Below are 12,839 nucleotides of genomic sequence, written 5' to 3'. Positions count from 1 at the left end.
AGATATATTTTTTTTTAAAAAATAATATAAATATCTATTACACAAATTAGAGATGCTTTGATTAACCAAATAAAAGAATATTTTCCAGAAAAGTCATTTTTATTTAAAATATATTTTTTAATAAAAGAAATTGTTTAATATATATTTTGAAAGGATTTAAAAAGCTATTTTGAGTGATTGTCAAACACTCTAATTTTTTTCTCAAATGACTTATTTTTAAATTTTACACACTTAAAAATTAATTAAATTACTAAAATTTCAACAACGAAGCTAAATATGAGTGAAATAGTTAATATGAGGTTAATGGAGGGAATAAAAAGCACCTTAAATCCAATTAAAGTTTCTTCTTGTCTTCCGAAAGTTTGTTTTCATTATTTTTACTGTCACATAAGCAATAAGTTTAATATAATATATTTTTTTTAAATGTCAATATAAATAATATTATCAAATTAATGATCATATATATACTATTAACTAATGTTTATTACTTAGACAAGACAAATATATAATAAATTGGAAATTGGAAATTTTTATCAAGGGCGAGCGGGAGCGAGTAAGTGGGAGAGAGAAAACAGGAGAAAACGAGATTCTGAGAAGAGAGCTGCGCGATCGAAGAAAGAATTGGAGAGCGAGAGCGGGAGCGATTTACATTTTTAACCTCGATTTTTTACGAGCTACTTACTTTTTGTATTTGGTGTTAATGTTTATTACTTAATTTAAAAGAATATAAAGAATTAAAATTAGTTAAGTTTTACTATCTTTATCTGTATTAAATTTTAAATTCACTTCATAATTATTTTAAATTAATTAATAGACATTAATGTCAATAACTAAAAATGAGCATTTAATGAAAAATTGAGGTTAAAAGTATAAGTCTTGAAATATAGAGACCAAATCGAAACAAAACTTAAATCTCAGTGGTAAAATTGTAACATTTTGAAACCTAGTTAGGGATTTCAAAACTAAACTCAAAACTTGAGGACTAAAAATGTAACATTTTGAAACTATTTCAAAATTGAGGAAAGAAATATGTATTTTTCCTTAAAATATATCAATGAGTAGAAATTCTTCAGAATGTTGGACAAAATCGATAGATGAAATGATGTAATATCGATCATTGGATCATTAGACCTTCATTTATTTAGTTCATCTTTAATATTTTCACAACTACTATTTTACTTTTAGCTGCCAATAAGAGATAGTTATTTTGAAATAGTATTTACTGTAACAAGAGATAGTTAATTATAATCTTATGGTCTCATCCGCCTCTTAATAGTAAAAGTAACGTAAGAGTGATTTTGAAAGGATTAAAAATACTTTATTATTATTAATAAATAAAAAAAACAAATACATATAAGTATAAGTTGAAGTTTCCAAAATTTAAATAAATAATTTAAAAAGAATCCCTAGTTGAATAATAATCCTCCATCTTTGCCTTTTTCTTCCCTTACTCATTCCCTGCAGCAGCAAACCCCAGAAACCACCTCTCTTTCTTTCTCTCTCCTTCCTATAAAAACACAGACAAGCCCCATTTGAATCTCTGCTTTCTCCTAACAAAAAAATAAAAAGTAAAAAAGCTGATAAAAGTGACAATAAATTTGATAAAAATAAATAAATATTTAAAAAATAATTTCCAGCTGGAGAGTGTTTGTTATTTATTAGCAAAACTCAACGGGCCAAAATTTTGAAACCCTACTCCTCAGACGTTGTACTTCCTCCAAAATTTTGAAACCCTACTCCGATCCCCTCTCTCCCATTGTCGCTCCCTTCGTCGCCGTTACAGGGCCAGACCTTCCTCACTTTCCATTCTCATTTCATTGTCGCTCCCTTCGTCGCCGCACTCTGCTCCTTCGACGATGACGCCATTGCTCGCCAAGTCACTGATCTTGTTCGTCGATGTTACTGAAGTTAACGGTGATGGATCTCTTTGCGACGACTTTATCGCCAGAGTTTCGGATCGGCTTTCTTCTGGCGCGTTGTCTTGGAGCCGCCGTCAGGTGTATAATATGGTAATCTTGTTTGTTCTACTGTTCTAGATTCGTGCGTATTTCGTTGTCAAAGGAGTGTGATTTTTTTTCTTTTTCCATTTGTTCCTTTTAGCTTCATTGTTATAGAATGCTTAGGTCTGCCTGTAGTGTTAATAAGAGACTGATTTCACTTCAACAGGCAGGAAACCAATTACACATGTTTTTTCTTCGTTTTGTTTTTTACTTTTTTTTTTTTTTTAAAAATTTCGGGGAGGAGTAAAAAATTGGCTACTACTGCCAGACCACTTTCTCAGAGTTTAGTGGACACTTAACGAACCAGCCAAACAAATGACAATGAAAAGGAAAGTTACAGCAATAAATTCATAATGCTACAACAACCAAAGGAAACAAACATTACCTAATATCAAACTCTTCAGATTTCTGTACAGCTTCTTCAGAAATCTGTACAGCTTTAAACTATCGGACAACAAATTTCCATGGCCAAATTAAGAACAACGATGGCCTCGTGTCAAATCTCGTGCCAGGCCTTGAATTACCAAGGTGATAAACTGAATAATTCGAAAGAAGCAAATTATTTTGTACTGCGCATATGCATTTTTTATGACAAGTTCTGAATTACTCTTCATATGCAGCAAGGAGATACGGGGAGAGATCCTCTTTGTTCTATATAAATTGACCACAATTCAATATGCATCTAACCATAGCACTGAAAATGATATTCTCTCTGCATTTTGCCCAGAACTTCTGTTTCTATCTCTGGAGGCGCTCATGAAGACTCAAAATGATGATGTCCGATTGAACTATGTAGGTTTGTCAACTTCTTCAAAACCACTTTTTTTTTTTTGTGTTTCCTAGACCGAACATGATGGCTAAATCTTCTTTCTGGTTTATAATTTGTAGCTGGTGGTGCATGAGTTTGGGTGATATTTTTGAATGTTTGCATTTGCGTACAAATGAAGCCCAGTTTGTCATTTCTCATCTTCTTTTATCTGATGTGTATTGATTTGTATACTGACAACTGCCAGAATAAATGTTTTAAAAAAAAGCTATGAAAAGCTATGTCATAATGGATGGAAAACTGAAAATGATGTATTGATTTGTTTACTCATCTTCTTTTATCTGATGTGTATTGATTTGTATCTAACTATTCATGTTCATTCATTCATTGTGCATCACTACTAGAATAAATGTTTAAAAAAAAAGCTATGCAACATAATTATTTCCAACCTTGAGAATACTACATGATCATTCTATACTGACAAATAACTTGAATGCTTTGAGAAAATACAAGAAATGGATACTCGTGGTATTATGTCATAATGGATGGAAAACTGCATACCTTAATGGTTGCAACAAGGCCCAACCTGAAACACAATAAAGCTGCATTAGTCCTTTCTAAATGTAGTAAACTCATAGCTTTATTAAAAATTATAAATCTCTCTGCTTATCATAACTAAGCAGCCCCAAAAGAAATTAATTTTATCAGTACAAGAACAGCATAAAATGAACTAAAATATGAAAACCCCATAGAAAGATCCATGACCATCTTGTGGCAAGGCCGATAACAGAAAATTTTCAAACACTCTATGGAAGGAGTAGAAATTAAGTTTATTCACTACTTAAATCCCAATTAGAGTAGTGGCCCAAAATGAATAAAAAATTTGAAATTCCAAAGCAACAAGATAAATCGACCTATTTGAGCTCGGACTTAGGATATGCCATTCCACCAACAAAGTTGCTTGCCAGGATATTAAAGAAAGAAAGCAAAAGCTAAAAGAAAATGCAACTCAAAACATTTTGTTCATGTGCAAGTTTTTTCCAGACTTGAAGAACCATTTTACAAAATTCAGCTCAACCACATAGCTGCGCATCTACAGTATGGTTATAGGTTTTAATTCGATATTCTACCCCCAAAAGATATACCCAGATGACTTTTCATCTACCCGACTTCTTAGCTCAACTCTAAGTTTCTAAATTATGATTAGTCAATCCCGTAAACAAGATAAGATCACTTATCCAAAGATTTTAATCGACTTCTTTTCCAATAAATTAACAAACGCTGCCCTGAATGACTAAAATTTTGCAATGGCATATCAACTCTTAAGTTTCTATCAAAGGTCCTCTGCTTTCGTCAGACTAAGATCTCCAACTTAACACTGTGGAGCTAATAATTAGTTATCTGTCCTCAGAGGGCACTTCCATCAAGCCAAACCAACTATTGGTTGAAGAAAATATAGTGGATTATGTATTTGAGATATTACGATTTTCAGGTGAGCAATCGTAGTCCTGAAAATTCTGAACAAGCATAATCTGTCAGGGATAAAGATATCTAGCTATTTTTTTAGATCGAAAGGACACAGATGTACAACCTATGAAACAAATCCTAATCGTAGTCTTGAAAATTCTTGAACAAGCATAATCTGTCAGAGATAAAGACATCTAGCGATTTTTTTTAGAATTCAAGGACACATATGTACAACCTATAAAATAGTTCCTGTTCAAGTAAGGTCGTAGATATCTAGCTATTTTTGTGTTGGTAAATACATGAAAACTAGTCAAGGTCATAGATATCTAGCTATTTTTGTGCTGTTAAATACATGAAAACTACACATTCTTTTTTCAAAATAGTTCATATGCCAGAAACTTCGAATTCTAGGATAATGAAATGAGTTGCACATTGCTGAAGGTAAGGATCCCTTAACAAGGGCTTGCGTCTTCAGGCCCTTGATCTTCTTTCAAGAGCTGAATTGCCCTTCAATCAAAGGCTTGCGGTCGGATTTGCAACACTAATTCTAGTGTTGGGTCATGTTGCTGAAGTTCCTTTCCATCCAATTCACAGCCAAACACTTGGTCTCATTTTGAAATGCATTTCTCAGTGTCCTGGAGTAGTGGTTGTATCTCGTATTGAAGAACTAGTTCTTATTTTGACGAGTATGCTCCGTAAGAATGTGACTGGGGAGATGGGCATACATCCAGACACATTTGCAACAACCCGTGCAATCCTGGTCACGATGATGAAGTCTCCATCTCATAGGGTGCCACATCTAGCAACATCAATTCAAGAAGTATTAGAACATGTAGTTTTATTTTCGTCTTAGTACATTCGAAACACAACCAGGTCAACTTTTACATTCTTTATACCTTCTCAAGGAGTTCTATATATATAGTCAAGTCAATACTGTCATGGACAACTCTATCACCAAAGAAATGAAAAATTGTGCTCTTGATGTATGTACAACACACTACCTTGGCTTTTAGCAACTATCAATGTAACTGAAGAGGAACTTGTTTTGGGGGTATTTGAAACTTTTCATTCGATTTTGCTCCAAAATCCTGACATCAGGACCATAGATTTTGCAAACACACTTCTATCTGCTTGTTGTTTGAGTTTCTCTTTTAGATGTCTAGGCTCATTTCTATATGAAAAGATGAAATGGAGAGTGTATCTAATGCTCAGTTCTCCGGTGGATGTCATCTTTGGAAATGATTTCACTGGCATTAGAGAACTTGTATCATTTTTTCCATCTGATCCAGTTGATTTACTGTTTCTACTTGGACAGGAAAGCTCCAATGACTCAGATCTTTCTTCTTGTTAGTCTGCTGTTTTGTTGTTACTATATGTAAGTTCATTACATGATGATAGGTAACACACTTTTGTTTCTTCTTTCTTGTATCCTCTTTTTGGTATATATCTGTTGTCTATGTACTCACCACATGAATACCCCTTTGCCAGACTTGTTGATGAGAAGATGGTTTAGCATGTTCCAGTATATTCTTGTCAGCAAAAGTGGCTTACTATGTGGATACCATGACCCATTTATGGTCACACAAATGGTGAATATATATGGGTTTTGTAGGTCTGTTGCTGATGCTAGTTGCCACACTTCCTACAGTTCAGAAGTCGAAAGAATATTGTTCTAATTGGTGACTGAAAGTGAGTGGGATATGCATTCTTCAAGGATTCATAGACCATCATTAGTATGGTTGTTTAAGCAAGAGAAAATCAGAAATCCATTATGTTATCAGGTTTTGAAAATATGCCAAATCCATTATGAACTTTTCCTGTTTTACTTAAACGCTCCTGTTTTTTTTTTTTTTTTTTTTGTGTGCAAGACTCTGTTATCTATATTCCCCTTCTTTCGATTGTTTTCAAATTAGGAGTAAGAATATGAAGACCCGAGTGATTGGTTGCCCAAAAACTATTGATGGTGATCTCAAATCCAAAGAGGTCCCCACAAGTTTTGGATTTGATTCTGCTTGCAAGGTACTCATTTCTCTTTGTAACTGCTTTAGAATTCATATTTCGTTTGGACTCAACTTTGGTGACTGTTGCAAAGTTGAAGTAGTTTCTTCAAGAATTCAAGGAAAAAATGGAATGTCGTATTCATGAGATGAGACGCTTAATAGGCTCTTCTGATGTTTATGCAGATATATTCAGAAATGATTGGTAATGTGATGGTTGATGCTCGATCTACAGGAAAATATTACCACTGTAAGCATTTTACTTAATGAAATTGAAACTAAAAATAGTTCTGATGTGCTGACATGTTCATAACAACTGAAATATTGACATTACCAGTATTTCAAGTTCAGATATGTCCACTTTTTTTAAAATATATATTTATAAATAAGTAGATAATATCAATAATAAAGCCCATCTTGTTGCCTCATCTGTAAAAAACAGAGCACTTCACGGCTACTCAATTTTATTAACCTAATGTGAAATTGTACTTTTTTATTGTTGTGATGTTGATACCTTTTTTTTCGCACTCAAGTTTCAAGTTTATTATCATATTGCATTAACAGTGTACATATATCCACAGTTGGACGACTTATGGGTCGTGCTGCTTCTCACATCACACTAGAGTGTGCTTTGCAAACTCATCCAAATATTATTATTATTGGAGAAAAGGTAGCTGCTTTATTTAAACTACTTAAGATAGAAACCTTTGTCAAGGAGGACATTTATCTCCACATGCTTTACCAGATAGAAATCTTTGTCAAGAAGGGCATTTACCTCCACATGCAACCCTAGGGTTGTTTATTCCCTTTGAGAACTAGATTTTGTCTCAGTAATAACTAATAATCTCTGCAACAGATACTCTCATGTAAACATGAAAATTGAAATTGTTGAGTCAGTTAATATATCCTGTTTCAGAATTTCATCTTCTTGCATTTTTACATAGAATGGTAAATATCAAACAAAACTTAGGGTAAAGATAAAAATTTGTGATAAACAAAAGATTCATGGAATTAGGTTGAAACTTTTAATATGGTGTAATGGAACTAAGGATTGACATCCCATATCATATTCAATTGCCTAAGTGATATCGGATGCCTTTTTTTGTCAGCTTTGAAAAATTTGTTCTCTACCACCTAGTTGTAGTTGACTCATAGAGATTTATTGGTTTTGAATGTATGCAGGCGACAAAATTTCCAGACAAAAAATAATTTGTTTTGAATGTTGACTCATATATTAATAGAGCTTTAGTTTATAGGGTACATCGAATTTACAATGTGTTTTGCAGGTTGCGGCTAAGAAGCTTACCTTGAAAAACGTTACAGACTACATTATCGATGTAATTAGTAAATGTTTTGAACTTGGTTATTAATTATGGTGTTGTACTTATTCCTGAGGGTTTGATTGACTTCATTCTGGAGGTATTTCTTTTGTTATTGTAACTAATTGTGTTTATTTCTTTTGGTTGTATGCTCACTATCCACTAAACCCAAGATTCTTGGGATCAATATGTCATTCTTGAACTGATATCATATATAGCTCACTTTCTACAGGTGCAACAACTTATTTCGGAACTCAATGAAATTCTTGCCCATGATATTATAGATGAGGATAGGTTATGGAAAAAGAAATATTATAGATGAGGATAGGTTATGGAAAAAGAAATATTATAGATGAGGATAGGTTATGGAAAAAGAAACTTACTACTCAATCTCATCACCTTTTTGGATTTTTTCCACAAGCAATCCAAGAACAATTGTTGCTTGAAAGAGATCCACACGGAAATGTCCAGGTAATTGTTTTTTCTTTTTGTTTTATACATGTCTTTCCATGTAACTGAGTTGGAAAAGAGAAGGCAAGAAGGTGCATATAATGGGTGGCCAATTCAAGTGGCAGTCACATTTCTTTCGGTACTTATTCTATTCGTGCTTGAACTTTTGCTGTTTTACTTATACGCTCTTGTTTAATAATTTAGTGATAACACATTATTTAGCACTTGGGTAGTAGGCAAGTCAGTTGAGATCTGAAAAACATGCATGTTGGTAAATGCATTAAGATCTTTTAAATTCATATTTGATAATTAGGGAATACCAAGTATCTAGACTTCCATTACCCACGAACTTTGATTCAACTTATTGCTATGCTTTGGGTTACACTGCTGGAGCTCTCATCCATTCTTGAACTCTTGCAAATGAATTGATAGTTGATCAATATGTTGATTCATTTTCCCCAACGAACGTTGGATTTATTTTATTGTTTTCTTTATATCTGCTACAAGATCTAAATAGTCATTTTGTTGGATTCTTTAATATGTTTTAATCTCATGATGGGTATAGGACTCATCCATTGATTCTCTTGAATCAACCTTTCGTGATCGTGTTTCATAACCAAAAGAGTAATATTGTGTCTTGAACATTTTTCTTGGGCTGTAAAAATCGATTCTTGATGATTCTTGATAATTCTTTAATTCATCTAACTCCCAATCTTTACGTTGATATCTTGAAACATGGGTTTGATTGGATCTTTGGACCTTTTTCGATATTGTTGCCTTCTTATCCCACCCCAAATTGCCTTAGAAACATCATTGGAGTCACTAGAATCACTAGAATTAAATTTCCAATGTGGATAATGATAGGTGCTTTGAGAAAATCGAGCATGGACAAAATTAGTATGTTGGAATTCTTCTTTTGAACCACTTGAGTCAAAATTCCAACTTTGTTTTTGGAAGTAAATTTTATTTTCTTGCCTATACCAACTGCTGATTTTTTTTTTCTTGGACGTCTTCTTTGATCGATAATAGTCAATTCTTGCAAAATCTTGATAAATCTTCGGTTTCTTCTTTCTTTCTTGGAATTTCAAGGGTTCCCCCTAATTAGATGTTAGTTGTTCGACAATGAGGACAACTCACAAAGCTTCCTCTTGTGATCGAGGTCACTAAGAGTTTCTTGGAGTTCCACTGGCGGCAGTCAATATTGGCCCACGGATGCTCTGGTACCAAATTGATGTCTCCTAAAGGAGATAAAAGGAGAATTCTCTCCAAGAATCAAGATTATGAATATTTTATTAGAATGAATAAAGTGTTTGATACAAGAGGGGAAGGTTCCTATTTGATGAAACAAAGAGAAGAGAAGAACACAACATTTTACGTGAAAAATCCTAGAACAGGGAGAAAAAACCACGATACAATCACTCTTTTTATTATTATTTTCTATGTTTCATACAGAACAGGGCACAAATATAAATAGAGATGTAGGAAACCCTAATACAGACTAGGGCAAGATGAAACTACTAAAATGCCCTTAGGGTTCAAAAGTAAAGTCCTTTTTTATTTTCAACACTCTCTCTCAAATTGGGGCATAGATGTTAATAAGACCTAACTTGCTGACACAAAAATCAAAACTCTGTCTGTTAAGTCCTTTTGTCTATGAAGATGTCTGTGACCTGTTGACCGAAAGAGATGTATTGAATGTAGATACTGTCATTGTCCAATCTTTCTTTGATGAAGTGTCTATCGATTTCAACGTGTTTGGTTCTATCATCTTGAACCAGATTATTTGCTATACTTATTGCAGTTTTGTTGTCACAGTAGAGCTTCATCAGATGATCACAATCCCGACACAAGTTTGACAAAACTTTCTTTAACCAGATTTCTTCACATATTCCCAGACTTATAGCCATGTATTCTGCTTCAACACTGCTTCTAACAACCACCATTTGTTTCTTACTTCTCCAAGTGACAAGATTTCCCCACAAAAAGGTACAGTACCCAAATGTGACTTTTTGTCTACAATAGAGCCTGTCCAGTCAGTGTCAGTATAAGTGAGATACCTCGTTTGTCAGTTTTCTTGAACATCTAACCCTTACTGGGAGTAGTTTGTAAATATCTTAGGATGCGTTCAACAACCTTCATATGCTCTTCATAGTGCTTGCATAAACTGGCTTACCACACTGACGACGTAGGATATGTCTGGTCTAGTATGGGATAGGTAAATTAGTTTCCCTACTAAACATTTGATATCTTTCTTTATTAACAGGAAAGTTAATAGAGTCGCCAAGCTTGGTATTGACTTCTACGGGGTTATCAACTTTGCATCCAGTTATACTTGTTTCTTTTATCAAGTCAAGTGTGTATTTCTGTTGAGAGACTGAAATTCCCTCTTTTAATCGTGCTACTTTCGTCCCAAGAAAGTACTTGAATCTTCCGAGGTCTTTAATCTCAAACTCCTTAGCCATTTTCTTTTTCAGTCTGTCAATCTCTGTAGTATCATCGGGATAACACAATATCATCCACGTATACAATGAGAACGACACTCTTTCCTGACACTGACCTTTTTGTAAGCAGAGTGTGATCAGAGTGTCCCTGAGTATAACCTTGAGAAACGAAGGTAGTAAACCTGTCGAACCACGCTTTTGGAGACTATTTTAATCTGTATAATGACTTTCTTAGCTTACACCCTTCGTGATCAAACTGAGCTTCAAAACCTGGAGGACTCATGTAGACTTCCTCTTTTAACTCACCATTGAGAAATGCATTTTTCACATCTAGATGATGGAAAGGCCAGTCTTTGTTCACAACCATGTCGAACTGTGTTTAGTTTTGCAACCAGAGAAAAAGTCTTAGAGTAGTCTATTCCAAAGGTCTGAGTAAATCCTTTAGCAACTAGCCTGACCTTATAACTGTCAAGCGTCCCATCAGACTTGTACTTTATGGTGAACCCCTATTTGCATCCAACCGTCTTATGCTCTTTAGGAAGAGACAGACGATCCCAAGTATTGTTTTTCTCAAGAGCCCTCATTTCTTCCATAATTGTAGTTTTTCACTCGGGGATTTCCATTGCTACTTATAAATTATTTGGTATCGTTACTGTTTATAGACTTGTAGTAAGAGCTCTGAACTCAGGTGAAAGGTTACCATACGACAGATAACTCCGCATTGGGTGCTTAAGGCAAGACTTGATTCTTTTTCTAAGGCAATAGGAAGATCAAGGGAGGAATCTCCACCTTTTACTCTATCTGACCTTCCATTAGAAATTCCACACTTAGTCTCTAGCGTAGAGTTCCATTCTGATAAGCAAATAGTGACAATCATAAGGAGTTGGCCAAGTAAGCAATATTGAGGTTCTAAAAGATGAAAGTGAAGTTCAACAATCTCGAACCAGCTCAACTGAAGCTCGTGGTGAAAATCATTGTAAGAACTTTTCAAGTCAATCCAATCATGAGGCAATCATTATGCCTCAAGGACCAATGTCAAGAGCTAAAAAACTTGAAGAGGGATTAAACACTTGCTTCCAAGCTAAATTTCCAACCCATCACGAAGAGTTGCAATCCTAGAAGCTCCAAGAGTCACTTGGGCACCCAAAAGTCCTAATGAATCTGCAAAATTCAGATTCATCCCCGTGTTTAATGCTTGATGTATTAATTTATTTCAATGTATTTACATTTATTAAGGTTCATGTATGTCCTCAAAGAGTTTTTGTTGAACTTAGTCAATTAGGTGAAAAGTTGTGTCTTTTCAAATTGTCTTTTCCATCAGTATAAATACCTATGTAGTTTGGTCATTGGAACACACTTGAGATTGAATGGAATTTCATTAAAGGTTTTGTCTTTCAAGCTTTATGCTTTTTCTTTGTATTTTTGTGTTTAAAATGCATGTATTAGAACTTTCAATCTAGTTTGATCAATTAGATTGTGGAGAGTTCGAATTCTTGAAGTTAGGAATAAGTTTTCCTTTCTTGTTGATCATCGATCAATCTTCCAAGCCAAATATGTTTAGCTTTCTTGGGGTTGCTTACTAAATAGTTAATTGGGGTTACTTTTATTATCATTGTGGGGTTTCACCTAGAATAAAGGGGTTCTCATACGTGATTGAGGGCCCACGACGATAATAAGAATAACCCCGATTAACTATTTAATAAGCAACCCCAAGAAAGCTAAACATATTTGGCTTGGAAGATTGGTCGATGATCAAGAAGAAAGGAGAACTTGTTACTAACTTTAAGAAGTCGAACTCTCCACAATCTAATTGATCAAACTAGATTGAAAGTTCTAATACATGCATTTTAAACACAAAAATACAAAGAAAAAGCATAAAGCTTGAGAGACAAAAACTCTAATGAAATTTCATTCAATCTCAAGTGTGTTCCAATGACCAAACTACATAGGTATTTATACTAATTGAAAAGACAACTTGAAAGGACACAATTTTTCACTTAATTGACTAGGTTCAACAAAAACTCTTGAACCTTAATAAATGTAAATACATTGAAATAAATTAATACATCAAGCATTAAACACGGGGATGAATCTGAATTTTGCAGATTCATTAGGACTTTTGGGTGCCCAAGTGACTCTTGGAGCTTCAAGGGTTGCAACTCTTCGTGATGGGCTGGAAATTTAACTTGGAAGCAAGCGTTTAATCCCTCTTCAAGTTTTTTAGCTCTTGTCATTGGTCCCTGAGGCATAATGATTGCCTCATGATTGGATTGACTTAGAAAGTTCTTCCAATGATTTTCATAACGAGCTTCAGTTGAGCTGGTTTGAGATTGTTGAGCTTAACTATCATCTTGTAGAACCTCTATATTTCTTACTTGGTCAACTACCTGGAATAGTTG

The 12,839-nt window shown here is 34.1% G+C and overlaps 1 protein-coding gene across 11 annotated transcripts; it reads left to right on the top strand.

Annotated features, from left to right (window-relative positions):
- Positions 1-1,530: 1,530 nt before the first annotated feature.
- Positions 1,531-12,799, top strand: LOC150031231 (pyrophosphate--fructose 6-phosphate 1-phosphotransferase subunit beta-like). Of its 11 annotated transcripts, none has more exons than XR_016526065.1 (8): positions 1,531-2,009; positions 2,405-2,528; positions 2,621-2,796; positions 5,549-5,631; positions 5,722-6,014; positions 6,147-6,252; positions 6,417-6,480; positions 6,812-7,617. XR_016526065.1 is itself a non-coding variant. In XM_090309149.1 (8 exons), the coding sequence occupies exons 5-8, from the start codon at positions 6,157-6,159 to the stop codon at positions 7,869-7,871; spliced, it is 339 nt and encodes a 112-aa protein (XP_090165275.1). In that variant the 5' UTR covers positions 1,551-2,009; positions 2,728-2,796; positions 5,549-5,631; positions 5,722-6,014; positions 6,147-6,156; the 3' UTR covers positions 7,872-12,799. The 11 variants fall into 11 exon arrangements, 3 of the variants coding, with proteins under 3 accessions (XP_090165275.1, XP_090165277.1, XP_090165276.1); XR_016526066.1 differs by lacking the exon at positions 2,405-2,528 and having other exon boundaries at positions 1,551-2,009; positions 2,728-2,796; positions 6,795-6,900; positions 7,517-7,617; XM_090309149.1 differs by lacking the exon at positions 2,405-2,528 and adding an exon at positions 7,782-12,799 and having other exon boundaries at positions 1,551-2,009; positions 2,728-2,796; positions 6,812-6,900.
- Positions 12,800-12,839: the final 40 nt, after the last annotated feature.

The sequence above is a fragment of the Benincasa hispida genome, unplaced genomic scaffold (assembly GCF_027475165.1).
Source record: "Benincasa hispida cultivar pf3 unplaced genomic scaffold, pf3_genome.v1.1 HicScf1373, whole genome shotgun sequence".
NCBI lineage: Eukaryota > Viridiplantae > Streptophyta > Magnoliopsida > Cucurbitales > Cucurbitaceae > Benincasa > Benincasa hispida.
The sequence above is the reverse complement of the archived record's forward strand: the minus strand, read 5'-3'. Positions and strand labels throughout refer to the sequence as shown.